Source organism: Pangasianodon hypophthalmus, chromosome 5 (assembly GCF_027358585.1).
Source record: "Pangasianodon hypophthalmus isolate fPanHyp1 chromosome 5, fPanHyp1.pri, whole genome shotgun sequence".
NCBI lineage: Eukaryota > Metazoa > Chordata > Actinopteri > Siluriformes > Pangasiidae > Pangasianodon > Pangasianodon hypophthalmus.
In genome coordinates this window covers 14,474,387-14,501,421 of record NC_069714.1, presented here as the reverse complement: position 1 = coordinate 14,501,421, position 27,035 = coordinate 14,474,387, and the positions used below count along the sequence as shown (strand labels likewise).

Genomic DNA, 27,035 nt, shown 5'->3' with positions numbered 1-27,035 from the left:
GCTTATGTCATATCATGGAATAAAATGTGACTTGTGTAAGGAAGATCCTGCTGTTTTGTTCCACATTGTTGCTTGCAGTTTATAATAAACATATTACTTTTTTATGAGGAAGATCCCACTGTTAGGTTCCACATTGTGGCTAGCAGCATGTAATAAATGTTTTACTTACTTTCCATCAGACAGTAGTGCAGAGCATGAAAATGAGAATGACGCAAAGTAAATTGAATAGAACAATGGAGACAGTATATTGGGGTAAAGTAAAAAAGAAGTTCAGGCAAAGAAACATATAAATAATAAATCAACTACTTGTAGTGCTGAGAAAAAAAAACAGTAAGTGCATAGATGAGTGAGCACAGACAAAGCACAAATCACTCAAAACAAAGCACAAATCATTCAGGGACACTCACAGATAGGCAGCCTTGCCTTCCTCCATCTCTTTGCTCTTGCCACTGGTAGCAGTCTTCTTGCTGCACAGCTTGCGGGTGATGCACATGAGCAGGCCACACTGGCGCAGGAAGAAGCAGCTGATGTCCACCAGCACGAGCAGCAGCAGCAGGCCTGCCATGCCCAGTCCCACTACTGCACCCAAACCGAGGCTGCTGAACAGGGAGTCTGCTGAGACAGGATACACACAGCACCGTCAGCTACACATGCACTCACACCCAACGCCACACTGAGCAGATCAAAGCCAGCTTCAAGTGCATAACCAAAGCAAAAACACATTATTGTCATCAGGGCATAAACAGATCAATGTGGAGTGATTCTGCCTTACCAGTGATTTGAATTGACTAACAACTGACAACTACACTCACCGTACACTTTATTAGGAACACCTGTACACCCGCATATTCACGCAGTTATCTGATCAGCCATTCATGTGGTGTAGTGCAATGCAAATAAATCATGCAGATACAGGTCAAGAACGTCAGTTAATGTTCACATCAAACATCAGAATGAAGAAAAAGTGTGATCTCAGTGTCTTTGATCATGGCATAGATGTTGGTAACAGAAGGGCTAGTTTGAGTATTTCATATACTGCTGATTCAGATACTGCTGAAGACTGAAAAAAGACCTAGTGATTTTTTCCCAACCTTCAACTGTCCAGTTTTGGTGAGTCTGTGCTCATGATAGCCTCAGATTCCTGTTCTTGGCTGACAGGAGTGGAACCCAATGTGGTCTTCTGCTGTTGTAGCCCATCCACCTCAAGCTTTGATGTTTTGTGCATGCTGAGAAGCTTTTCTGCTCACCACAGTTGTAAAGAGTGATTATTTGAGTTACTATATCCTTCCTGGCAGCTCAAACTAATCTGGCAATTTTCCTCTGACCTCCCTTATCAACAAGGCATTTCTACCCACAGAACTGTCGCTCACTCAATGGTTTTTGTTTTTCAGACCATTCTGTGTAAACTCTAGAGACAGAGGGATCACAATTTTTCTTGATGTTTGATGTGAACATTAACTGAAGCTCTTGACCTGTATCTGCATGAATTTTTTTGCATTGTGCTGCTTCCATATGATTGGCTGATTAGATAACTGTATAAATTTGCAGATGTTCCTAATAAAGTGGACGGTGAGTGTATACCGATTATATTTTGAACTTAGCTATAAAATGAATGCTCTTAGCAGCTTCCCATTCAACACACAAAGTACAACCCAATGGTAGACAATCTCATTATTAAAGAAGAAAAAAGTTTCTAATGCAAGCTCTGTTTTTGAAGATAGGGGTATAGGGCTTGAGGCACTGAGAACAAGAAACAAGGTTTGCCATTGCCCAAAGCCTGCGTTTGCTGTTTTATCTGAATTAATTATGAAGAAGACAAGAGAAATAATTCAGTGGAGTAAGTAAACAGTGTAGCTGTGCCATGACAGGGTATTTAATAGTGATGAATAGTGGGAAACCTACGCCATTTTACATAAATGCAATGTACATGTTTACACAATTGCTCATGAGACATGCCTGAACTACATTTAGCATTAGTTTTAAGCTGCACTACGTTAAAAAATAAACCATGTTACATTGTGTTGATTTTGAATATAAAAGTTATGCAGATTGACTGGCCTTGTGACAGGTAAAAGCCTGATGCTACATATGAGCCAAATGAGGTAATGTCTGTAAAGGCGTTCAGAGATAGAATCTCAAAATACCATTCTCAGGCCATTTTCTGGGCCTAAACATATTAATCACCCAGGTTGTTGAGAGCTGTGCTGCCATTAACTTAACATTCAATCCATCTATAAACAGACATACTAACCAGACATAATGACGGAGGTGAAGAAAGAGATTTAGAAGAAGAAAGAGTGTCAGGTGAGTGGAGTGGAGTGGAGCGCTTCAGAAGAAACCTGGCATACATCGACACTTAAGGATTCACATGGTCATGAGGTAAAATGATATAAGCAGTTAAAGAAAATGGAAGGCAAGTCCACAGTTAAATAAAGCAGTAATAAAATAAATGTGTTTTTACCAATTTTGACTAATCTAGTTCTTCAGTATGAGCTTAAATGCAGCTACACAACACTGCAGAGTAAATAATGGGAGTATACTGCATGCACCCAGACACTTCACATTTGAGACAGGTTTTCACTTTTGATGTATGGAGGATGTAACCATCTCCTCAATGGCTTATTGGGTAGTACATTCATTTTTCTACATCTTTTCCCCTCTGAAGAATGTGTCCCCGTTCTTTAAACTGATTTGTTGTTGATTTATAATGTCATTAGAGGCTCAATTTAGCATCTCGTTAATATTACTTATCCTGAAGTTCCACAAATGGGTGTGATTCGTCTGCATCTGGGTTCAACGCACTCAATTAATTAACTCTGAGTGGTAATTGAGTCTTGAGCAATGAGCAGTAATAATTCAGGCTCGATTGATCGTGCCTGGCCGGAACCTTCACACTAAGGGGAGGTCTTTGGGTGGGCACCTAGTTTCTGATTGACAGGCTAATGATCCTTATAATCATGCATAAGGCTTAATGACTCTGTCACTGTGATACATTACTTACTAGGATGTGAAAAAAAAAAAGTTTGGAGCTTTGCTAGTTTGGAAACACTGACACTTCTCAATGCTGACAAAAAAGTTATTGATCTCAAGTTTATTTTTATATTCTTTGTGATATTAAAAATGCCACTTAATAAGCATTTTACTGGGGCATAGACATTCATTCATTCATTCAATCACCTTGAGTAAGAGCTTTACCCTTGTGGATCCTGAGCCAATCCCAAGAACACTGGGCATGAGGTGGGAATTCACCCTGGAGGGGACATCGGTCCATGCACACACATTAACACAGTCACACCTACAGACAATTTAGGAGAGCCAATCCATCTACTAGCACGATTTTGGAGGCAAGAGCAAATGGAAAACCTGGAGGTAACCCACTCAGATACAGAACGAATATGCAAAACTATACACAGACAATAACGTGATCCCAGGATTGAACCAGGGACCCTGGAGCTGTGAGCATGCTACCCTGAGTATATTCAAGTTTGTATTATTAACTGCAGTTTAATTATACTTAAAAGCTACAAAAACTATTTTTCGCCTAATCAGTGTCTCTCTGGCAATGTAAACAACTCAACAGTGCTAAGAAATGAAAGTAGGAAGCAGGCAGCATGGAACATTTCCACAGCATTGTTGTTGAAGCACAGTACATATTTAAAGGGGCATGCCTCACGCAAACACCAGCAAATTGGGTATGATTTGCAAATTTGCGGTCTGTTTGCACTGTACTATGCCACTTGTAGCTAGTTTAAAAAGCCACACTGATTAGCATAGAAACATACTGCAATAGTGCTGATGCAGAAGAGTTAGCTATATGCTAATTACATAGCACATGACTAGCTTTATGTTAGATACAGGGAAGAAGAAAGTACACTGTCCTTCAATTCTATGTTTTTATTTATCAGGGCCTAAATAACATCTGTGTGGTCCTCACCACCAAACTAACCTCAGGTGACAACAACAAAAATAAAAACAACAGATTTCAATATGTAATCATTTTTACCAACAAGTAAACCAACATTCAGAAACCAGTCGGGAAAAAATACTGTAAGTACACCCCATAATTCAGTAACATGTAGAACCACTCTTTAGCAACAATAACTTGAAGTAAATGATTTCTGTAGGAGTTTAACAGTCTCTCATATTGTTTTGGAGAAATTTTGACCCACTCTTCATTGCTTCAGTTCATTTTTGTTTGAGGGCATTCGTTTATGCACAGCTCTCTTAAGATCCCACCACAGCATCGCAATGGGGTTGAAGTCCAGCCTTTGACATGACCATCCCAACGCCTTGATTTTTTTCTTCTTTAGACACTTAGATGTCGATTTGCTGGTGTGCTTGGGATCCTTGTCCTGATGCATGACCCAATTTTGGCCAAGCTTAAGCTGCTGGACAGATGATTTCACATTTGTCTCAATAATATTATGAATATATAAAGTGGAGTCAACACATAATGCCCAAACATCTCCGCCTTGGTCTCATCAATCCAAAGGATATTGTTCCAGAACTTTTGTGGTTTCTTCAGACGCAATTTTGGAAACCTAAGTCATGCTGCTGTATTCTTTTTGGAGAGAAGGGGCTTTTTTCAAGCCACCCTTTCATGAAAGAGTTTCATCCTCTCAACGTTTCTTCATCATATCATTTTTAGGGAGTTTTTCCTTGTCATTGTTGCCTCAGGCTTGCTCGTTAAGGATCTAAATCTATATCTGGATATCTTTAAATTTGCTTTGTGACTGTCCATAGTTAAACATTCTGTATAACTAATATTGAATTGAACTGTATTAATTAACCAGAAAGCTACCTTTTACACTAGTACTTGGAGACATCTAGTGCAAAGGTCCGTGATTATCTTGTCATAGTCCAGGAACTGTCCCTTTCAATGAATTACAATGCAAAATGCAGATTGTAAAGTGGCTGGGTAAGTGAGGAGAGGTCACATACATTTCTGTAGCTGGGATAAAACAGGTAACTTTCAAAAGCATATTGCTAATTCTGATTCATACATAGGATTAGCAGATGTTGCATAATGCTGATATAGTCCTGGCCAAATCAAACCATCCAAAAGAAAACAGCACAGAAAAGAATTCAGAAATCTGTCAACTAAAAAGACCAACAACATTCCTTCTTTTGCAGTTGATAGTAAATCCACCATATGAACTATAGTAGTTAACAGTATTGTATATGACGTAATGCAGATTGAACAAGCACAGAAATTAAGCACTGCTTTATGAACAGTTACTGTTAAAACCAAAAGAAAACTCCAGAATCTGTGGCCATTACCTTTACCCTCCCCTGAAGGAAGGTACTGAAGTCAGGCTGCAATTTAGAGAGCTGCTCATTACATAAATATGAGTCCTGCTCAAGCATTGTCCATGCTGAGGGAACAAGTGAGGCATAACTCCATAACGATCCTTTAAAGACCCAGAAGCCCATTAAGACATTATGCTCCCCAAGCAGAGGTGACCCTCCACTCATTACAGGTTTAACAGAGTCATTGCCCCTGGGATAGCCATTATCCAAAAGCAAGATGACTCTGCTTAGGGGCTGGGCTCATGGCTCAGAAACCATTATGTGCATGTAAAGTTGTACCTAAAAACGTGAAAAGTAATAAGCTACCAGCTGGAGCCCATGGGGAAAAATGAAATTTTCACCAGACCATTCCTGATGAACAGGTGGGTTCCAAGGCATCCATCTGCAGAAGCCTCTGTACATGTGCATTTATTAAAAGCAGGACAAAAACACAACATGGATTCCATGGAAATTTAACTTCCTAATCTTAGGCATTTGAGAAAAAAGTAAAATGTGAAAACACTTCCTTTTCATTCAACTATCACAAGTTCATCTGATGTAAACATACACATTTAATGCACCATTAAATTATTTTTCTAATAAATAAGAATAAATTATCCTTTATTTGTGAATTTTACAAGTTTTCATTTATCTACCAAGTTCTCCTTTAAACTTTCAACACAGCATGATAGATATTAAGGCAAATTATAGAGCTTGCCAATAATGGGCAAATGTGAACATTTTCTAAATAGAGAACAAGTTGACAGTTGCTCTTCAAATTAGGCATTACATTTTGAAGCATAGTTTCTTTCATCATCATATCTGATGTGGCACATTTCTTTCTGAATAGCTTCAGAATGCCAATATGTATAGTGCTTTTAAATCTCCACCAAAAGCAGTGCATTGATGAAAATATACTTATCTAAGCTGCTATAGCTTTTTGTAGTTTCAAAAAATATTAAAGTAACTCAATAGGAAAATGTCTAAAATGGTTGCTTTGCAAGGCCAAAGTCTTTGGAAATCTCTTTTATTCAATATAAGATTGCATAAGTCATTTGTACTCTTGAAAATGGTTAATACGTTCAGCGGTTTATGACTGGATGCATCAAGCGTTAAGATGAATGACTGCATACAGCCTGGTTGGACTGATTTAGTTGATTTTAATTTCTTTCTCTGAAAAAGAAAAGCTTATTTATGAGTAGTGTGAACAGTTATAATGGGTAACAATAAAACAACAGACCCATTTCATTTGCTGGAATAAATTCCAGTTGGAACAGTCAACAAAAAGCCATTTCATTCTTGTAGAGAATTAAGTGTCATTCAGACTGGAAGGCTTTTGTCAGTATCATTAAAGCAATGCAATTTTCTGGCAGGTTGTGATGCTACCTAAAAATCTGTGGTTCAAAATGAGATCTCCATTTCTCTGAGCTGTACAAAGAATCATTTTCAGCTTTTAGTATGTTATTGTAAATAAATATCTAGCTCGAAAAAAACCTGAGTTCGGTTGTAATTAAGCTTAAAATCAATGCTTAAGATATTTACAGTCCAGGAATGTTTCACAGACCCAATCCAAGCTATTGTAATACTTAAGTGTTGTCTTCTCATAAATGTATTTAAAAGTTTAGTCTTCAGTACTGAGCAGTTTGTCTTTGCAAAGACCACTTGCAAAAGTAGTTTCGGTGGTGCATGCATGTTATGTCAACTCACGGCATAAGTGGCTATCCTTGGATTTTGCAAGAGTTTGATGGTGACAATAGCATATTTGGTGACATTAAAGTTTGGTATGACTTTCAGATATACTCTGAAATACTTTCAGAGATTGTACTTAATGTGTTCATTCAGCAGACAAAAATTCATCTCATACTAGGAAGATTGTAAAAGGCAAGTGCAGAACCCAAATGCAGTCTTTATTATTACAATAAATAAACTACATTTTGTTGAGTTTTAGGACCTATTACTGACCCATCAAACTTAGTTACATTTCCGTTTATTTTCACTGGTTCACAAATAAACAGTTAATTACAGTTAGTTAGGCTTTCATTTGGCTAAGAAATGATAGTTAGCTTATTCTATTGTTCTCACAGTGCATTAAAATGCACTGTTCAGAGATGCAATAATATTAAACCATTTTCTCATCCATGTAAAACAGGTAGTTTCAATTCATCAGCAAAGAACACTCTATTCTCCTAATGCTAATGCTATGTGCAGAAAATGAAAAGTAATTTATATACCATTACTGTGGTGTACTGTTGTAATTTAATGTGGTGTATTGTAATCATTTAAAAGAGACAGATCCTGGTTAATGTAAAACGCATTAAGGGCCAGTGCATTAATGTTTGATGTGCTTGAAATCATATTTGACATTATTTAATGAGTACTGTGTGGTATCGGCGTATGTACACGTGCAGGATTAAATGTAGTCACTCAAGTGATGGAACCAATATTTACATAGTGATAAAATCAATACAAACTAAAGAGCTACAGGTATATCTCATTTGTATTTCTGTGTAACACATAAGAACTCAGAGATTTAATCAAAACAATTTAATAGTCTGATGATAGCAGGATTACCACAATTACAGAAAAAGTGCTGAATGTGGTCTGTTTCAATGCAGTAGTCTACCCTTCAGTATAAAGAAGGGTCCACAATGCTGAAGCGAAGTCATTGGAATGAAGCATTAGCTATCAGCTCAGAGCTGCAGGTCAGTGCTATCACGTGTACCAGTGCAATCAGCTAGCATTGGTAAGAATCAGTAATCTCCCCAAGAGATTTGTGGAAAAATTGGAGGTAAGTCCCTGGCTCAGTCTTTGAGTCTGTTCCCAGTGGCAGGGTGGAGATGGAATGACATCAAAAGAGATACAAATGCAGAGCGAGTGACAGTGTAGCTCCGATGGGTGCCACTGCACGGGCAGAATGAAGTGTGGGAATTCCATGTCCAGTTGGTGGTAAATGGGCTGCTCAAAAATGGTGTTTATTTAAAGGAGGTTTGGCATAAGTGGAAAGGGAAGCATTGCAATCAGGAAGTGTTTTTATTTAGTATATAGGAGTGAAGAGAAGGGATTTTAGTGCCATTTCATAGCAAAACAAAGAGCCCAGTGATTTGTGTTGTGGTCCCGAGTGCATTGCATTATGCATTAGGTGGGAATAGGAGAGAAGGATTGTTTAGAGGGAACCAGAAAAGAGGCAACACAATAGAATTATAAATAAGAGCACATGGAAGCAGGGATGGTGGTAGAATAAGGAAAAAGAAGAAGGAAAAAGACAGGGGGAGAAGATGGGAGAAAATATGCTTGATTAGAAGTGAAATCAACCCTACTTGGGCACATACACACAAATAATCATATATGGTTACTGTCACATATCACAAGTCATTATTCTGACTGGGATTATGATTATCAGGTGCCTATTCTGAGATGCTCAGACTGCCCTATTGGCATATTACCAAGCCTGTTTCAGCAGAGTTCAGCAACAATAAATTGTTATTAATGATCCCAACAACAAAGCAACAACATTCAACTCATAGAAGCTTATTGAGGACTTTAATTCTCCCCTTCTCAAAGTGGCTCCACATCCAGTGCTGTTTCTTGTTGACACATGTTATAGTTTACACAAGAATTGTTAACTGAAGATGGAGAATATGGCTATAAACAAGCTAGTGGTAAAAACGGAAATACTGGCACCTAAAGATAAAGTTGACCTTAAAAATAGGGGAGAAAAAAAATACATATATAATACTGTCTCAGTATGAATAATTAATATTATTAAATATGAATTTATCTTAATGAAGATGACAAACATCATACAATAAAATAAGTAGGACAAATATTTACTCTTTATAATCTACTGAGATTCTCGTAGTTATACATAAAAAATGACATTTTTATTATTGATCTTTATTTTATTATTATTGTAATATTGAGAGTCACTGGTTTTGGTTAATATTTATGTTGTTTTTGATGTTAATGTCTTTTTTTTTTTTAAAGGAGAAACCAATTCTGTGACAGTAGTTTTGGGCGATCTAAAATAGGTACGGAATATTAAATTATTGATCTGAGAGAAATTTGTGACAAATATGGTCTGATATATGAAGACTTTATGACCCTATATTTCTTTGTAGTATGTCAGTCCCTTTTGACACTGAATTACATTCTGCTTAATAATAGTATGGTAGATAATGTCACTGAGTGCTCCAGTGGGGACACATCTATTGGGGGTAATCACTGATCATGTTCTGGTATATCCCTCATACCACTATGCTAATATTATTTTTAAAAATGTCGTACTTATTTGGTCAACAACCTTTTTCCAACATTGAAAGGAATGATGATATGTTTTGTCTCTTAAAGAAAACAATGGAGAATTGATTCAAGTTGAATTACAGAACACTTTGTTGACCTATAACAGCCAGATAGCCCTTATCATATCATCCAATATAACACTCATTTTTAGGAAGGGTAAAGAAGATGATCCCTCTGATATTGACTTATTGTCTGATATAGACCCATTTCCTTAATGCCAGGAGGTGCCCAGATCTTAGCTAAGATTCTGGCTTTCAGACTCAAGGTCACAATGTCAAGTATCATCAAACCATATCATACTGGCTTTATTAAAGGTTGCTACATTTCTAATAATATCATCAGTGTGATAACCATTATATATTTCACAACCTAACAAAATGCAGTTATAAGGATCAGTGCTGAAAGAGATTTTGATTGGGTGGAGCAGGATCATATTTTTTGGCAGGGTACTATTATTTAAAGCTCCAGTACATCGGATTTTTTGTTAAAATGAAACAGTTGAGTTGGGGACAAATATATGAGCAGCTGTGAGTTCTGACCTGTTGTGAGTTGCCCAGGGAGGCATGGTGAACTTTAACTAAAGAACTCATGATAGCCAGCTGGTGATTAAGGAGAGATGTATATAGATTTCTCTGTATTTTTTGTATTCCAAACAGGGTTATATTGGGTGAGTCTGACAGTGTATATTTTTCACTAATTTGTTTTTGTTAATCCTCTACTCTGTATTTCAGCTACCGTGCTAATGGTACTATAAGGCATGTTGCATAAAGTGTTTGACAGGCTGGTGAACAAAAAACACGCACACACAGTGGAAGTGACCAGATGTGATAGCTTTGTTCTCTACGCTGTATTTTATCACGGTAACTATAGCCAGCATAACAGAGTGCTATGAGATTACAGTGGAGCGTCTGAGAGGTTTTGCTCTTTTACTTGGTACTCAGTAAATGTGACAGTCACATTAAAGTTTGTTTTATTCTCATAATGGTAATATTGTGGGGATAGTTGATAACAGCAGTTACATTCTAATTTTCATTAGTATTTAGACATACTACTTAGTGCATAGTATATAGTTTAGGCCTCAGACTTGATTTTTCTGAATTTATATTCTCTTGGCACTCACAGCCATGAGAATAACACATGCAGTGGAGAATCATGCAGCACAACCCACATTAGGACATGTTCTTCTTCAAGTACCTTGCAACATTTTCTAACTTAGAAAATTCCAAATTCGTACATCCAGCAGCTTTAAGAACTATGCTATTAGCAATAGTTGCACTCAGCTTTAAGAACTCTAGTGCCCATGCTATTAGCAATAGTCAGCACTGATTACAGTAAGCAGAGCTACCAGACAAGGGTATCTCTTTATCACCATGTTCAGCACTTTTATTAAACCTCTTGCTGAGGCCATTAGATTGAACTCTGGAATTCTCTTGCTTTAAGCTGGTGACATAATTTATTACAAAATGTCACACCACACTGCCCCAAATGATTAAGTTGATTATATTGTAAAATCAACTACTCCAAATCCCTAATAATGCTCTCCAGTGCAGGTTAGGATAATCTAATGCCATCACTGCCTTTTGATTGGTACCCTACAGTTTTATTTGATCTTGGTACAGGTATATAGATATCACTGGGTCTGGATGACTTGGGCATTACATCCTAGGACAAGGACAATGTAAAAAGGGAATAATCTGAAAATTATTATTATTTATTATTAGAGTTGAATTTATTCTATAAATTTGAAGAAAGACAGGGTTAACGTGACCAACATTGTTTATACCAATACCTCCAAATATGTAGCCATATTAACCCTGTTGATCTTCAAGACCCTAGTTGTTATGATATACTGAGCATTGACTAGTAGAATGAGTTGGGAATTGGATTTTAACATGACTTTCCCAGAGGACAATTGGAATGATATCCAGCGCCATATCCCTCTTAACCTTAGGTCCAATTGGTTTGCAGAGAGACAAATTAAAATTGTGGATAAGCTATTTGTCATCCCTCAGATATTGTATACATTCTATTTCCACAAGTATGACTTTTTTTTTAATCGGGTGTGCACTTGCCTGTATATCAGGGACTTGTGAAAATAAACATGTTCAGAAAGAAGATATCTGATATCACTTTTACCACTTGATCCTCTATTTCAGGATCAATGTATTGTTAGTACATTTTGGTGTAGGTTAATGGTGGGGTCAAAGACACAAAAGGTGCAGGCTATTTGTTGGTACCTCGAATAGTGAGGGCTACAGCTGGGGGTAGAGCTTTCTCTTACAAAGCCTCACAGTTATGGAACAGCCTTCCACTTAGTGTTTGGGGCTCAGACACAGTCTCAGTGTTTAGGTCTAGGCTGAAAACATATTTGTTTAGTCAAGTCTTTTGTGAATATTTTTTTCTTAGGTAAAGGAGCAGATCTGGAGGGTTCACAGGCATAGAGTGTTGTGGTGAACTGGGATGTTTGGGTACTGTCGCCGCCCCCACTCTCACACGTTCACTCAGGTTTATCAATGGTGGAGTGGCTGGCTGTCTTATATCCCAGGGTGCCCTCATGTCTCTGTTAGCTTCTGGCTCTCCCTTTTAGTTATGCTGTCATAGCTAGTTTTGCCGGAGTCCCTGCTTGCACTCTGCACGCAAAGTACATTGTCCTTAACCATTAGAGGACAAAAGCTTATGTAACAATCTCTCCCTCTCTCTCCATCTCTCTCTCTCTCTCTCTCACACACACTCTCTGTCGAGCTACACATGCTACTCCTGAGATGCCAGTGGTCCTGACCCCTTCTGCTCTCCGGACCTGTCTGACTCATCCTGATGCCCTACCTCTGGTTCAAGTTCTCATTGGTTGGGTTCGCTGCTGGGGGTGGCCCCATATGGATGGTCTGAAGAACCGTGGGGAATTTTAACCAACCAGACTTCTTGCGAAAACTGTGATGAATTTATTGGTTGCACATTTGCACTATTTGTCCATATAGTACACAATAATAGAAGGGATTTATTTATAATTGCACTATCCGTTGCACCCAGATGAGGATGTGTTCCCTTTTGAGCCTGGTTCCTCTCAAGGTTTCTTCCTCATATTGTGTCAGGGAGCTTTTCCTTGCCACCGACGCCTCTGGCTTGCTCATTAGGGATAAATTCACATATTTACAATATATTCTTTGAATCCATTCATTTCTGTAAAGCTGCTTTCTGACAATGTCCATTGTTAAAAGCGCTATACAAATAAAATTGAATTGAATTGAATAAAACTATATATGGTATAAAATATATTGTATATCATATAACACATTATATCAAGGGTATCAAACTGATTTTAAGTAATGGGCTATATTACACTTTGTCCAATATCAAGTGGGAGAGACAAAAAAATTAGTTTAGTACAAAATCAACACAGGAAGGAATCAACAATTCCTTTTAAATGTGTTAATCTATCTATTGTTTCTCTATATTTCTGAAATGTACATGAAATGTGCGGTGTATGGGGTACAAATTATGGTATTCTAAAGAAAATAAAACCCAAACTCAAATGTCTGGACCATTTCTTTAAATTGTGAAATCTGCAGTACTGTTCATTTGTATTTAACAAATGTTGAATCTGGACCTGAATAGAGTGATAGATGTTGACACTGGTGTCTTTTTTTCAGTTTTTTTTTCTTTCTCCCTAGTTTGTCCTGATTTACATAGTTTTATTACACATTTACACAAAGGCTACCAAATTCTGCATTATTCTAAGCTGTACTTTTGATGTTGCAAAAAGGAGACTACAGAGGGGGAAAAAATAATCATTTCTGAAGCATCATGGAAAAAGGCCTAAATTAATTTTGCTGAGAGGACTCAACGCATGTTTGGTTAAACAAAAGCTAATTGAAAGAGACTAACTCATCTATGTGATAGTCATTGTCATGAATAAAGTGGATGTAATTTGGGTGTAATTTTGAGGTGTGAATAAAGACAAGGACTAACTTGTTGAAAAGCACTCCTGGGTCTTTGCCTGCAATAAGCATGCAAAATGAGAGGGGACAGCCAATCGACCAGCCATCTTTTCCATCAACCTCAGTCTGCTTCTCTACAGTGGTGCTCCCAATACTGCTGACATTTTTTGCTTCAATCAACACTACGCTCTTCCACTTCCACTGACAGAACTCACTGAACCATTTCACATCTATCAAATAGCAGGAGCACAGATATTCAGTCACTAGCTATTCAGAGCCACTGAATAGTTCACCAGTGCTACTGATTTCATAACAATAAGCTCCTGAGACTAAATGACTCCAACTTTTAATGCTTTTAAGTGTCATTAAGTGTGACCATATGTGTATTAAGTGAAAAGTACTGTTTCTGTGGGCTGAAAGTCTGACAGTGATGGTGATGATGATGGCTGGCTAAGTATGAGTGGGTAGAATGTAGAACCTTACGTGCAATTATAATCAGAGGATACTTTGTGCATAAGAAAATATTTATATTTATATATATATATATATATATATATATATATATATATATATATATATATATATCATATAAATGATATGTATACAATCATGTGAAAAAATGAGTACACCCCATTATATATTAAGTTCTCAATAGGAATTAAATCTGGGCTTTGACTTGGCCATTCCAGAACTCTCCATTTTTTACTTTTCAGCCAGGCGTTGGTGGATTTACTGGTATGTTTTAGGTCATTGTCATGTTGCAATTTTTTGACAGATGGTCTCACATGTTCCTCAAGCACCATCTGATACAATGTAGAATTCATAGTGGATTCTATGATGGTGAGCTGGCCAGGTCCCGCTGTAGCAAAGCATCCCCAAACCATAACACTTCCACCTCCATGTTTCACAGTTGGTATGAGGTTCTTTTGCTGAAATGCTGTATTTGGTTTACGCCAAACATGCCCTCTGTTATGGTGTCCAAATAATTCAATTTTAGACTCATCTGTCCAAAGCACATTATTCCAGAAGTCTTGGCCTTTGTCTATGTATTCTTTGGCAAACTTCACTCTTGCCCTCATGTTTTTCTTAGACAGCAAATGTTTCCTCCTTGCACACCTCCCATGATAATTAAAGTTGTGTTGTCTCTTTCTGATTGTAGATTCATGCACTTTGACATCAACTGTAGCAAGAGCTTGCTGTAGGTCCCGTGATGATATTTTAGGGTTTTTGGAGACTTCTTTAAGCATCTTGCAGCCTGCTCTTTGGGTGAATTTGCTTGGTCGGCCTGACCTGGCCATTTTGGCAGTGGTTTTAAATGTTCTCCACTTGTAAATGATTTTCTGGACAGTGGAATGGCTGATTACAAATTCTTTTGAGATCTTTTTATATCCCTTACAAGACTCATAAGCATCAACAATCTTCATTCTGAAGGCCTCAGAGAGCTCTTTGGATCTCACCATGGTGATACCTCTCAATTCAACAATTAAGAGCAAACCAAATTAAATGTCTGAGGTTTAAATAAGGCAAGCCTCCTTCAAAATGCTCTGTAATGATGTTCTAATAATTTGCACCTGACGTGATACACCTGTAGGCAATTTTAGCCATTTTAAGTACAAAGAAATGTGGGGATGCCCTTACTTTTTCCTCATAAGAAATTACATTTTACGGATCATTTTAAAATGACTTATATTACTTGAATCTCCCAATATTGTTAAAATGAAGATCAAATGTCCATATGTTTAACTATGTTAAAAAAACACAGGCTTTCATGGGATGTCCTAATTTTTTTCACATGACTGCATATATATATATTTATATAATTATGACTATACACTCACTGTCCACTTTAATAGGAACACCTGTACTCCTGGACATTCATGCAGTTAGCTAATCAGCAATCATGTGGCAGCAGCACAAAAAACATTGAGTGAGTATTTACATCAATGGAATGGTGCAAGAACTCAGTGCTAGTTTCTAGTTACTGCTCATCGCTGGTGGAGATTGTGACTGTTAGATGCAGACCATTTTATTTACCACGAGAATTCACCACTGTCCTTATAGTTGGAGTGTACATTCCCCCCAGCGCTAATGCTATGAAGGGGCTCTGTGGAGGCTGCAACTGATGGCGACTCCACCAACTTGGAGGAATACATGGCATCAGTGCATTGATGATGTCAATGTCTCCAAGACCATCACCACACACTCCATCCAGAAGCCATTGAGCAGGTGCAGGTGATAAGGTGGCCTTAAGAACAGCGAAGGCCAGACTGTCCCAGGCCATCAGAGAGGCAAAGCGTGCACACGGGCAGAAAATCCACAGCAACTTCAAGGACAGCGAAAACACCCAGTGTATGTGGCTGGGCATCCAGGCTATCACCAACTACAGGATAACATCACTTGCCTGTGACTGTGATGCCTTTCTTCCAGATGCACTGAACAATTTCAAGTAGTAGAGTTGACCCACGGAAGGCTTCTGGACCAGACAACATTTCTGGCAGAGTGCTTTGAGGATGTGCAGACCAGCTAGATGATTTTTTCCCTGCCATCTTCAACATCTCCCTGAGCAGCACTATCATTCCCAAGTGCTTCAATCCCACAACCATTGTCCCCTTGCAGAAGTCGTCTTCAGTGTCCTGCCTCAAAGACTACGTCCCTTCACACTCACATCCATTGTCATGCAGTGCTTCAAGAGGCTCATCGTGAGGCACATCAAGACCCTGCTACCCCCTCACTGGGCCCCCTGCAGCTCGCGTAACGTCCCAAGCGCTTAACAGACAACGCCATCACCACCATCCTCCATCTGGCCGTCAGCCACCTGGGGAAAGGGGCACTTACGTTTGAACACTGTTCATAGACTGCAGTTTAGCATTTAATACAATCATTCCTCAGCACCTGATGGGAAAGCTAAGCCTGCTGGGGCTGAACACCTCCGTCTGCAACTGGATCCTAGACCTCCTGACCTCAGTCAGTCCGGATCGGGAGCAACATCTCCTGCGCCATCACACAGAGCACTGGGGCCCCCAGGGTGGTGTGCTCAGTCCACTGCTGTTCACTCTGCTGACTCACGATTGTGCAGCACTGCACAGCTCGAATCACATCATCAAGTTTGCCGATGACACAACCGTGGTGGATGCAGTGGCTAATGAAATGGTGCAAAGCCAACAACCTGTTCCTGAACGTGGACAAAACAAAAGAGATGGATGTTGACTTCAGGAGAGCATGGAGTGACCACTCTCTACTGAACATCAAGCACCAAATTCCTTAGCCAACCAGCTCCATAGCCAAGAAAGCCCAGCAGTGTCCCTACTTTCCGGGAAGACTGAGAAAAGCCCAGCTCTCACCATCCATCCTCACTGCATTCTACAGAGAGACTATCGAGAGCATCCTGAACTACTGCATCACTGCCTGGTTTGGAAATTGCACTGTTTTGGATCGCAAGACCCTGCAGAGGATAGTGATCGGGGTCTTTCTTCCCTCCATCACAGACATTTACACCACATGCTGCATCCGCAAAGGCACCAGCCTCGTGGATGATTACACGCACCCCTTACACAAACTCTTCACCCTCCTGCCATCTGGCAAAAGGTATCGAAGCATTCAGGCCCTCACAGCCAGTTTCTTCCCCCAAGTGTAACAGTTTCTTCCCCCAAACAGTCAGACTACTCATATGGGCTGACACCAACCCAGACGTGTGTACAGTATACACACAAAAACACGCACACATTTTATATATATATATATATATATATATATATATATATATATATATATATATATATATATATATATATATATATAAAATCAAGAATTTTAACTTAGTTGAGTAGGTACACTTCCTGTGAAAATGTTGAATGAATGACATGCTTTATGAGTGCTTTGTGAAGAGCATGTGCTCTGGAGGTGAATGTACCTGTAATATCCGGTTTCTGTGGCATGGAGAATTTCACAAAGGTGGGCTCAGACAGGCCTTTGACATTGCGGGCAGTGATCTCCACTTCATACCGCATGTTCCATTGGAGAGGCTGCAGCAGCACAAAGTCACTCAAACCAGGCACCACCTTGGTCATCCACTGGTCCTCTTTATCCTAAACACACATACGCACAAACACATGCACAAACTCTGTAAGTATGTTAGTCCAAGATTTGTTTTTTATTTAAATTCTAGCTGCAAGTTGGATTCATTGAATGGGTTAGGATTTTGTATTGATGGATGGAGCATAATCTTTTTCATAAAACTAGTCCATCTAACTTCATTTGATTTAGAAAACATGTCTAACTTCATCACATACAACAGAGGAGGATTAACCAAATTGCAGATGAAAGAGGCAAACTCCTGCGGCCATGTACTCTCCTTTAGAAACAATCACTCCTCATCTGTATAATCTCACAAAACATTCCCACGCAATCACATGACAAATATATTCCAAAAAACATTTCCTATTTCTATTGTTTATATCTGTGTATATATGTGCATGTGTTTATGGTATTATACTAGCTGCTGTACTGCAATAAAACTCCAGCCCACACTCTACTTCTCAAAATCATCATCCTTTTCATATTTTGACATTTTCAGACTGCCAGATCTCTTTAAAAGCTAAACGGTTGAATATGCATTTCACACGCCTGACAGGCCTCAGGCACTATGTCTCTTCATCTCCATTTCCCATGTTCTTACCTCTGCATGCAAAAAACGAAGACATCACAGAAAGGAGAGAGAGAGAGAGAGATGATGATGATGTGGTTGCAGGACCCATGTGGGTCACAGAAGAGGGAAGGATTTGAGATGAGACTGAGTAAATTATCAGCAGCAGCAGAGATATAGAGGGAGAGAGGGACAAAGCCAGACGTTCTCTAGGGTTCGGTGATCTGTAAACACAGATTTCTCAACAGCAGCTCCTAATCCCATAAACAAGCCAAACACCAGTATCAGAGCAACTTCCTAATGAGCACACACACAAACATAAGTACACTCGCACAGACAGACAGACAGACACACAAGCATGCACACACACACACACACACACCTGCCGGTTTAATTAGCATTTCTTAGGGGAACGATGTCCTTATCTTAGTTTGCAAAAAATCAAAGATCTTGTGTGTTGCTGATAAGACTCTAAATGCTGCTGCTTTGGAAATATACACTCACTACAGTGCTCCCAAGCAATGTGAACTTTAAACAGTTTTCAAATATTAGTATAATTAAGTGTGTATATTTTCATGTTTGATGGACTACTCCATTGCAAAGGTGAGTGATATGGTATTGGCTATGTGAGGACACAGGCCTTTTCTGGATCTGATAAACGATGTGCTGTATGGGGATGACTGAAAGTGACAGCCACTTCTGCACCACTTTAATGACTGACAGAGAGGAACAGCTCACCTTTTGGAGATTAATTGGTGAGTAATAGAGAGTGGTATGGATGATGAAGCACATACACACACCCCACTTCAAGCAATTTTACTGCAGACTGAACACTTCTTAAAACAAGTCCCCTATCTGTACTAGCAGCTCAGGTATTTCCTTATGCCTTCATTTGCTTCCATGAAGAAACACAAGAGTCTCTAAGAATCTATTTTTGCAACCCACTCTTAGCTTTATGTCTGGAAGGAAAACTCACTGCTCTGACACCTCATTTGCACACAGGTTGACTTTTATAGCAACACTGCCAGACTTAATCATTGGCTAAATGACAACAATTTTCAGAACACATCAATTGTTGACTAAAATTGGCAACAACTTATAATTGGTTCTAAATTTGCTACATGGGTGAATAAAAGTTATTGAGTAATTAATTAATAAAGTCGATACTGTATGAAAAGAAAAGCTGTGAAAGTTCATGACTCACTGTTTTGTATTTGACAATATACTCCAGGATGGGCATGCCACCATCGTCCTGTTTAACCAGGCCCAGTCTGTAGGCCTTTCCCATGCCCCTCTGACCCTGCACTGATGGGGGACTCGGTTCTCCTGCAGCACAGATGAGAATGCTTAACTCTTGGGGTTTATTCTCTATTTAGTAAAAAAATAATATAAATGACTGATATATTCATCTTATAGCATCTATAGTTGAATTCTTGATTTTCTATAATAAAAGTAGTTCTATATGGTTTATATTCATGTGCTTATTCTAAGATGTTATCATTTCTATAGTAGTAACTTACACAGGGACTTTTGTGTGGCAGATGCTGCATATAAACATGTTAAAAATGTGTGTAATTGTTGATATGGTGAAGCTTTCTGTGAGGAGTTTATTTAATATTTTTGGAAGGTGTCTTCAGTGTACCAATCAGAGGTAAAGCTATAAATTTAAAGTTTTCTGACACAGTAAAATATTCAGGGTGGAGGGCGTTGAGGTTTCTTTGTAACATGACAAGGTGCATTTTTTGTCTTATTAACTTCAAGTGAAAGAAAAGAGAGAGACAACTGGGTATACCTGTTCAAATGTAAGCAAGAACATGAACTTGTTTTGCAGACATTAAATTTAACTACTCTAAAATGGATAGAAAGCATGATGTGTCATTCTTTAATTAATAAACAATTTGTTAGCACTGGCAAATTGCTGTGGCATAAGAGGAAAAAACACTTTGGGACATGCTGTTATAGGAAAATAATCAACATTGGAGTGGTAACACCACCACACCACCCCAACTGATTATTTTTCTATAAGTGGACACCCCACTGTGTTTTATTTCTTACTTAATTATCATCAACGTAAACAATATCTAGTCACATTGGATATAAGCACACAAAATCCATTGACATGTTTGGGATCCTCCTGATGGTAGTTTTATACACATGGAGTGTATAAAAGAGACTGACAATGTGATAGGGACTAAACTAAACTAAACAGTATAACACTTAAGTTTAACAATTCACCTTGTTACTCTCAAAAAAACTGAAAAACAAATCTTGTTTTAAAACGTACATTTCTTGTCTGTAAATCACATAAATCTTCATGTTGGACTAACAGTAAAAAGTTAAAATGAGTATTTTTGGCCCTAGCAGAGCATAAGGGATAAAATACCATAACTTCAATACATCAAGAAACATAAAGAGTAACTGTGTGTTTTATGCAGCAATCCAGTTTCTTTTAAGCTAAATAAACATATCATGCAGTGAGAGGATTTGCTTTGCTGAGTGGAGTATACTTACGGATGGGTAATGTCTGAAAGCTCTCTGTGCGACTAAACTCCCCTTGGCCTTTTCCATTCACAGCTGCCACTCGGACCTCATAAGTAGTGTTGGGCTCAAGGTTAGTGAGCAGCACTATTGCTGAAAGATGGAAGATAGTGAGGGAGTGAGGGCAAGAAAGAAGAGAGACAGAGAGAAGAGAAAAAGCAAGAGATTGGATTTAACTGACACTTGAGATAAATATAGATTGCGATCCCTATATCAAAATTCCAATTGCTTTCCTCAGTCATGACCAAGGTTTGCAAGCCCAATTATTCTTTTGCTCAATCATGCCTCTTTGGCACAACTCTTCTCAGCATTATGGATATTAGCTCTGGGCCTTTCAAGTAGTTGAGCTTGCTTATCTGGCTGTCTGATTTGTCCTTTATGTTCCCGCAAGCCCTTCTGAGTGTTGTGCAGGAAAAATCAATTTGTGATCCAGAAACATTGCAATCTTGGCCAACACTGAGGAAGACTCGCTAACTCAGGTCCTCCAGGCAGCTGAACCCAATCCTTTCCAATCCCTGGCTTAAGGTCATTTTTTCTCCTCGTCAATAAACATCTGTGGTATTTGTGGTTGTGGAATCAGTTTATTTAACTCTGCAAGTGTAACAGTCTTTATGAGAATTTTGGTACACTGGTAGCACAGTGATGTAATAAATAAAAGATTTTGCATATTGTAGCACATCATATGTCTATATACTCGTTACACACGTTACCTAGTGATAGAGAGCAAGAGATCTCACTCACTTTGTGTTCCATGTGACTTTACATCTCTCCAGTCATTTGAACTAATGTCTTTGTATCTGACCAGGTAATGGCCAATAGGAACTCCACCATGAGAGTCTGGCTTCATAAACGTCACTGTAGCTGTGCGCTGGGCCACAGAGCTAAGATGCACCGAGTATGGGTTAGATGGAACATCTGAAACAGGCAGGAACAAGGAGAACATAAACAGCCAACCTGATCATAAGTATATAATGGATTACATAATAACATACATACTTCCTTACTTCCTTACCAAAAACTTTTGATATACCAAATTTACATATGCAGTTACAGTTTTATTTTTTATATTATTAAAGAATTCTGAAAACGGGCCACAAGCACATTAGCATACCAGCACATATTCTAAACAAACACACATACACCTCTCAGAGAGGGATTCCTAGGTTTTTACAATGGTTAAAAATAATTTGTTGCAGTGTGCATAGTGAGTTACATATAGAAGGGTGACTGAGACAAGGAAAAACCAACATAAAGTGTTTTAGTAAGGTGCTGGGCTGCTATAAGCTGCCAGAACAGCTTCACTGTACCTTGGCACAGATACTACATATGTCATGCATAATACTATATGGATGCATAATACTACATATGGAACTGCATAAGCATAGAATATTTTAGCCCCTACAGTAAACCAGTTTTCTTTGCTCACTGAAACTTAAGGATAAAAAAAATCCTTTCTAACACTGTGAAATCTTCACCATTTAGTTTGTATCATATCCTTTCAAAGTAATCACAATTGTATAAACAATCCTACACAGAGGCAGTAAAAGTTTCATTCAGATATGTGTGCCAGTCACAATCGCCTTTAGGATCTCTCCCTTCATTTTCCCTTGCTGAGCATGAGGAGACATCCTGAGCTGAATTACAAGCACCTACCTCTATCAAGGGAGAGAAAGAGAGAGGAAGAGAGAGAGAGACAGGACAAATGATGGAGAAGGAGATTATAAGTGAGAGAATGGTAGGAGAGAAAAATTAAATGGGTGTTAGGAAGAGTAAGAGAGTGAGTTTGTGAGTGTTTGTGATTTAGTGTGGTAGAAGTGAGGAGCAGAGATACGTATGCATTTTACTGGAGAGTATTATTCAAGAATTCTAATGCTCTGGCTTTTCAGATTCTCTTCTTGTGTGTTGTACCACCAGGGAGAGTCTCTGAGAGTTTCTGAGAAAATACACAGTGCCCTCTGCTTGTTTCTCCTGAAATACTAAATGTGAGTGTGTGTGTGTGTATTTTAAATTCACTATGTCAATTGAAGTGAATGTAATGAATCATTCCTCCTTATACAGTATATAGTAATGTCATCTATTTAAAATCAAATGTTTTCTTAAAACATTATGAATTGCTGTCTATAATCTACATCTATTTAGAGGAAAGAAGGCTGTAATATAATGAGATGGATAAGGAGCCATGTATAGCACATATTTGCATCTTGACAAATGTGGTGCAAGTCTGGGGAATTGAGGACTATGGTGACACTCTTTGATTAATGGTGATGCTTACAATCAATATGAAAAGATCTAAAAATTCAGAAATGTGTTCAGAGGCATTTCCATAATCACACAACAGAAGCTGTATGTTCTCCCAAGCACCCCTGAGACAGAGAGACATGAACCTCTGGCTTTTGGAGAGGAGCGGTCTACTAACCTGCCTGAGCCAAGATGAACTCCTGGAACCGCATACCAATGTTGTTTCTGGCAGTGCAGTTGTATCGGCCAAAATCCCGGTCTGACATGGGAGTGACCTGGATAAATGAGATTGGAGTAAGAAAAACTGGTGACCCAATTTATCAGAGGCCTGAATGAATTGGATCTGAGCTGTACCTTGAAACAAATGTGCTTTGACCACAGAAGCAGATTAGACTAACAGTTTAGACAATCAGAGAATGAATTAGAGAGGATATCAGTTACCTTCAGTAAATGGTACAATGAGGGCAGACATTGCTGTGTAAGTACCTCCAGTAGGGATTTGCCAGGAGCGCTGTGTACTCGCATGTTGGCTATGCCCTCGGTAGGGATGGTCAGTTTGTCTCGCCGCCACAGCATAGTGGCCACAGGGTTGGACATCACCTCACAGCTGATGTTTACTGGGTTCCCCTCCCATGAAAAAAAGATGGTGTGATTGGTCTGGAACTTGGGCGCATCTGTTAAAAGATAAAAAGCCATTAGCTAGTTGAAGCATAAAAAAGCCCAGCTATACACTAGCATGGAAAACAAAACTGAGATCAGCCGCCCAGACTTAATTCTGAGCAGAAATTGAAATATAAGCTAACAGCTCACTGGCAGAGGTAGAACCATTCGAAGAGAATAACAGACTAAGCTCTGTGGCTGTCACAGATGTGAGTGTGTCTGTAGACACACACATGATAACTGAAAAGTGCATCTGGGAGCATGCTTGCAGCTGGGTATACAGGCTTGTGATCAATCTGAATATGTGGCACTGCAATTTACTAAAACAACCTGCCCAATATACACTCACAGCCCATAATTTTCACATTCTCAGTGTTTTTTCTTTCATTATATCTTTCTTTGTCTTTCCTTTTCTCTGCCTCTCTGGCAGGCATGTACACTCTCCCACTGACACACATGCTTTTTCCATAATAGAGATTGATGCTGTCCCCTGTGTCACTATAGGCAGGTGACTGAATGGGTGAGTTAATGAGTGCCACTGTTGGAACGTTCACTCCATTGAGCCCCATTTAGAAGACATTCCCAGACCCCGTTAAACCACCCACCTCCCAGTGCTCTCCCCATATACCAGTGTCACCCCGCTGGCTAATCTGTTCTCACTTTATTGATGGAATATAGAGACACATCACCATACTGTGACTACAGTAGAGAGAAGATAGATATTCAACATTATCTATGGAGATTTTCTGTCACCTGGGTCATTTTTGAATATCTAGTAGCAATAATTTAGGAAGACTAGACATGTGTTATAATTTTAAAGATGTTTCACCACTCATCCATAAAACTGATGAAGCCCTTCGCAACGGATGAAGCCCCAGTGATTGGTTAAATGTCTTCAATCTTTCAAATGCATTATAGACTCACTAAAAACACTCTAGTTTGAAAAGGGTAGCACATGGTACTTTTTACAACAGCATGAGCTGGAGGAGGGACGGGAATATTTCCCAGATTCTCATCTCCTGCTGGTGTGATTAAGAGTTGTCATGTGTGTACATGTGTCTGGCATACACATTTGTGGCAGTGTGTGCTTGTGTGGGGTTTCTGTGAGTAATATACACTCACACTCGATATCCAGAAACATGCTCTTCTGATGTCCTCCAATTCTGCTGAGAGCTTCACAGTCAAAACGGCCCCAGTCAGACAGGCCCACTCCCACGATGGTCAGCATGGACTCACCATAATGCCCACGCACCTCCACACGCTCGTCTGGACTCTGAAAACACAAACACATGGCCCTTTATATTAGCTGAATATTTAACTGAGTTTGAACACTGAATATTAAATACAAAATGGTATGTAGTATCATAGAAAGGGAAGGCACCATTTAGCCACAGCATCTCAAAATACACAATTTTTGCATTCAGAAACACAAAGAAAAGAGAGCAAAATCTGCATATACACAATTATACTCATAGACTAGATTAAATACTACTGAAGACTACTACTACTGCTACCAATAGGCTAAAGTGATGTTAAACTAGTGTGTTTTAATGGCTATTTACAGAAAATTTCTCAGGAACTAAAACACTGCTCCTCATTAGAATTTTGTGTCAAATGCAGTGCCACTAGAAAGTTTGTGAAGCCTTTAAATTGTCTGTATTTCTGCATAAATTTGACCTTAAATGTGATCAGATTGTCATCTAAGTCCTAAAACTGGATAAAGAGAACCCAATTAAACAAATGATGCAAAAAACTATAGTTTTTACATTTATTTATTGAGCAAAATTATCCAACATTAAATATCTTTGTCGGAAGAGGTATGTAAGCCTCTATGAGTATGATTTAATTTAAAGGGGTATTTGAAGTCTGGTGAAGTCAGTCAAGGGGATGGCATAAACTTGGGTCTTCACTATCAAAGTCTGGTCTTCACCACACAGGTTTACAGAAGTGTGCCATGGCCCAATCAATGGAAATTCCTGACAACCTTATAAAAAGAATTATTGAAAAAGTGCTGGAAAAGGTTCCAAAACCATTTCTAAAGAGTTTGGCCTCCACCAATCCACTGCAAGGCAGATGATATACGCAAGGAGTGGTCATTCAGCAAAAATCACTCCACAGGTGCCAGAAGTAATATTACAGGAACCCCAGAGTAACATCTAAGGATCTACAGGCCACTCTTACATTGAACGTTCATGAGTCCACCATCAGGCAAACACTGAACAAGCAAAAACCAAACACTGCATCCCAAGAACCTCATCACAGCCATGAAGCATGAGGTGGCAGTATCATGGTTTGGGGCTGCATTGCTGCCTCAGGTCCAGGACAGCTTGCCATTATTTTTGGACCTATGAATTCTGGATTGTAACGGCAAATTCTACAGGGTAAAGACAGGGTATCTGTCCGTGAACTGAAGCCTAACATAAGTGCAGCAAGACAAGTAAATTTACAAAGAAATGGTTAAACCAGCAGAAATGTAACATTTTGGAATGGCCAAGTCAAAGTCCAGACCTTAATCCAATGGAAATATTGTGGAAGGACCTAAAAAGAGCAGTTCATGCAGGGAACTAACATCACTGAGTTGAAGCAGTTTTGTAAGGAAGAATGGGCCAAAGTTCCTCCAACCCACTGTGCAGGATTGATCACAAGTTTAAGAGATCGTGCAGGATGTTCCCTCATTCTGAGTACAGTGGGAATGTTATTCTGAACTCATACATTTGTAATACAGTTCTTTCATAGTTCAAAAGAGTACAGTACAAAAGAGCACTATAGTAATCCACGCTACTTTACAAAAAAGCATGTGCAAGTTTTTAAATATCACAGAGATATTACACTGGCATTTTTAGGAATGTATTGAGGGTTATATTGGTGATACAACTTGGACATGGTGGTGTTGTGTTTGATTAGAGAGAATGAGTTACTCTCCTCATTGTGAGAGGTTACACAAAGAGGGCTACTTTTTGTCTCTCATTACTCACACCTTTGAATATCAGTTATTTTGTGCTTACATTACTAATGAAATATGCCTTAAAGTTCTCATAACCATTTAATTCACACTTGAGCACTTTTCGAGAGTGATGATGTGTTAAAAAAATTTCAGTTTGCTTTCACTACTAAACAATGGTAAAATGGAAGACCATTTACATAAGTGTTTAGGCCTCGAATATTAGAATTAAGAAGAGGGTAGTGCATTACAGTAGCTCTCCAGTGGATCTCCTGCTCCTAACTGCAATATTTCTACAATGTGAATTCTGTTACACTAACATTGAGTAACTGGAGGTGCTTCTTCTTTGCTACACATCCCTCCTTGATTATTCTTTACCTTTCCCATCAGGCAGGCCATTTAAATTGCTTGCCGAGCAGTCGCTGCTAGATTAAGCATGGTGGCAGGGTCTTTCATAAAGCTCCTGTCAAAGATCCACAGACTGCTTCACTGA

General features: G+C 38.8%; 1 protein-coding gene across 2 annotated transcripts in view; it reads right to left on the bottom strand.

Moving 5' to 3' along the window:
- Positions 1 to 27,035, bottom strand: part of ncam2 (neural cell adhesion molecule 2) — a 164,217-nt gene that overhangs the window by 3,957 nt on the left and 133,225 nt on the right. The window contains exons 9-16 of one of the 2 annotated variants that reach the window (XM_026913261.3): positions 24,724 to 24,874; positions 23,428 to 23,615; positions 23,120 to 23,216; positions 21,445 to 21,618; positions 20,677 to 20,796; positions 19,370 to 19,491; positions 17,434 to 17,608; positions 408 to 615 (exon numbers count right to left, since the gene is read on the bottom strand). In XM_026913261.3, coding sequence (XP_026769062.3) covers positions 408 to 615; positions 17,434 to 17,608; positions 19,370 to 19,491; positions 20,677 to 20,796; positions 21,445 to 21,618; positions 23,120 to 23,216; positions 23,428 to 23,615; positions 24,724 to 24,874 — 1,235 coding nt within the window. The remainder of the gene's footprint in view (positions 1 to 407; positions 616 to 17,433; positions 17,609 to 19,369; positions 19,492 to 20,676; positions 20,797 to 21,444; positions 21,619 to 23,119; positions 23,217 to 23,427; positions 23,616 to 24,723; positions 24,875 to 27,035) is intronic. The other variant, XM_053234095.1, reaches the window with a different exon arrangement.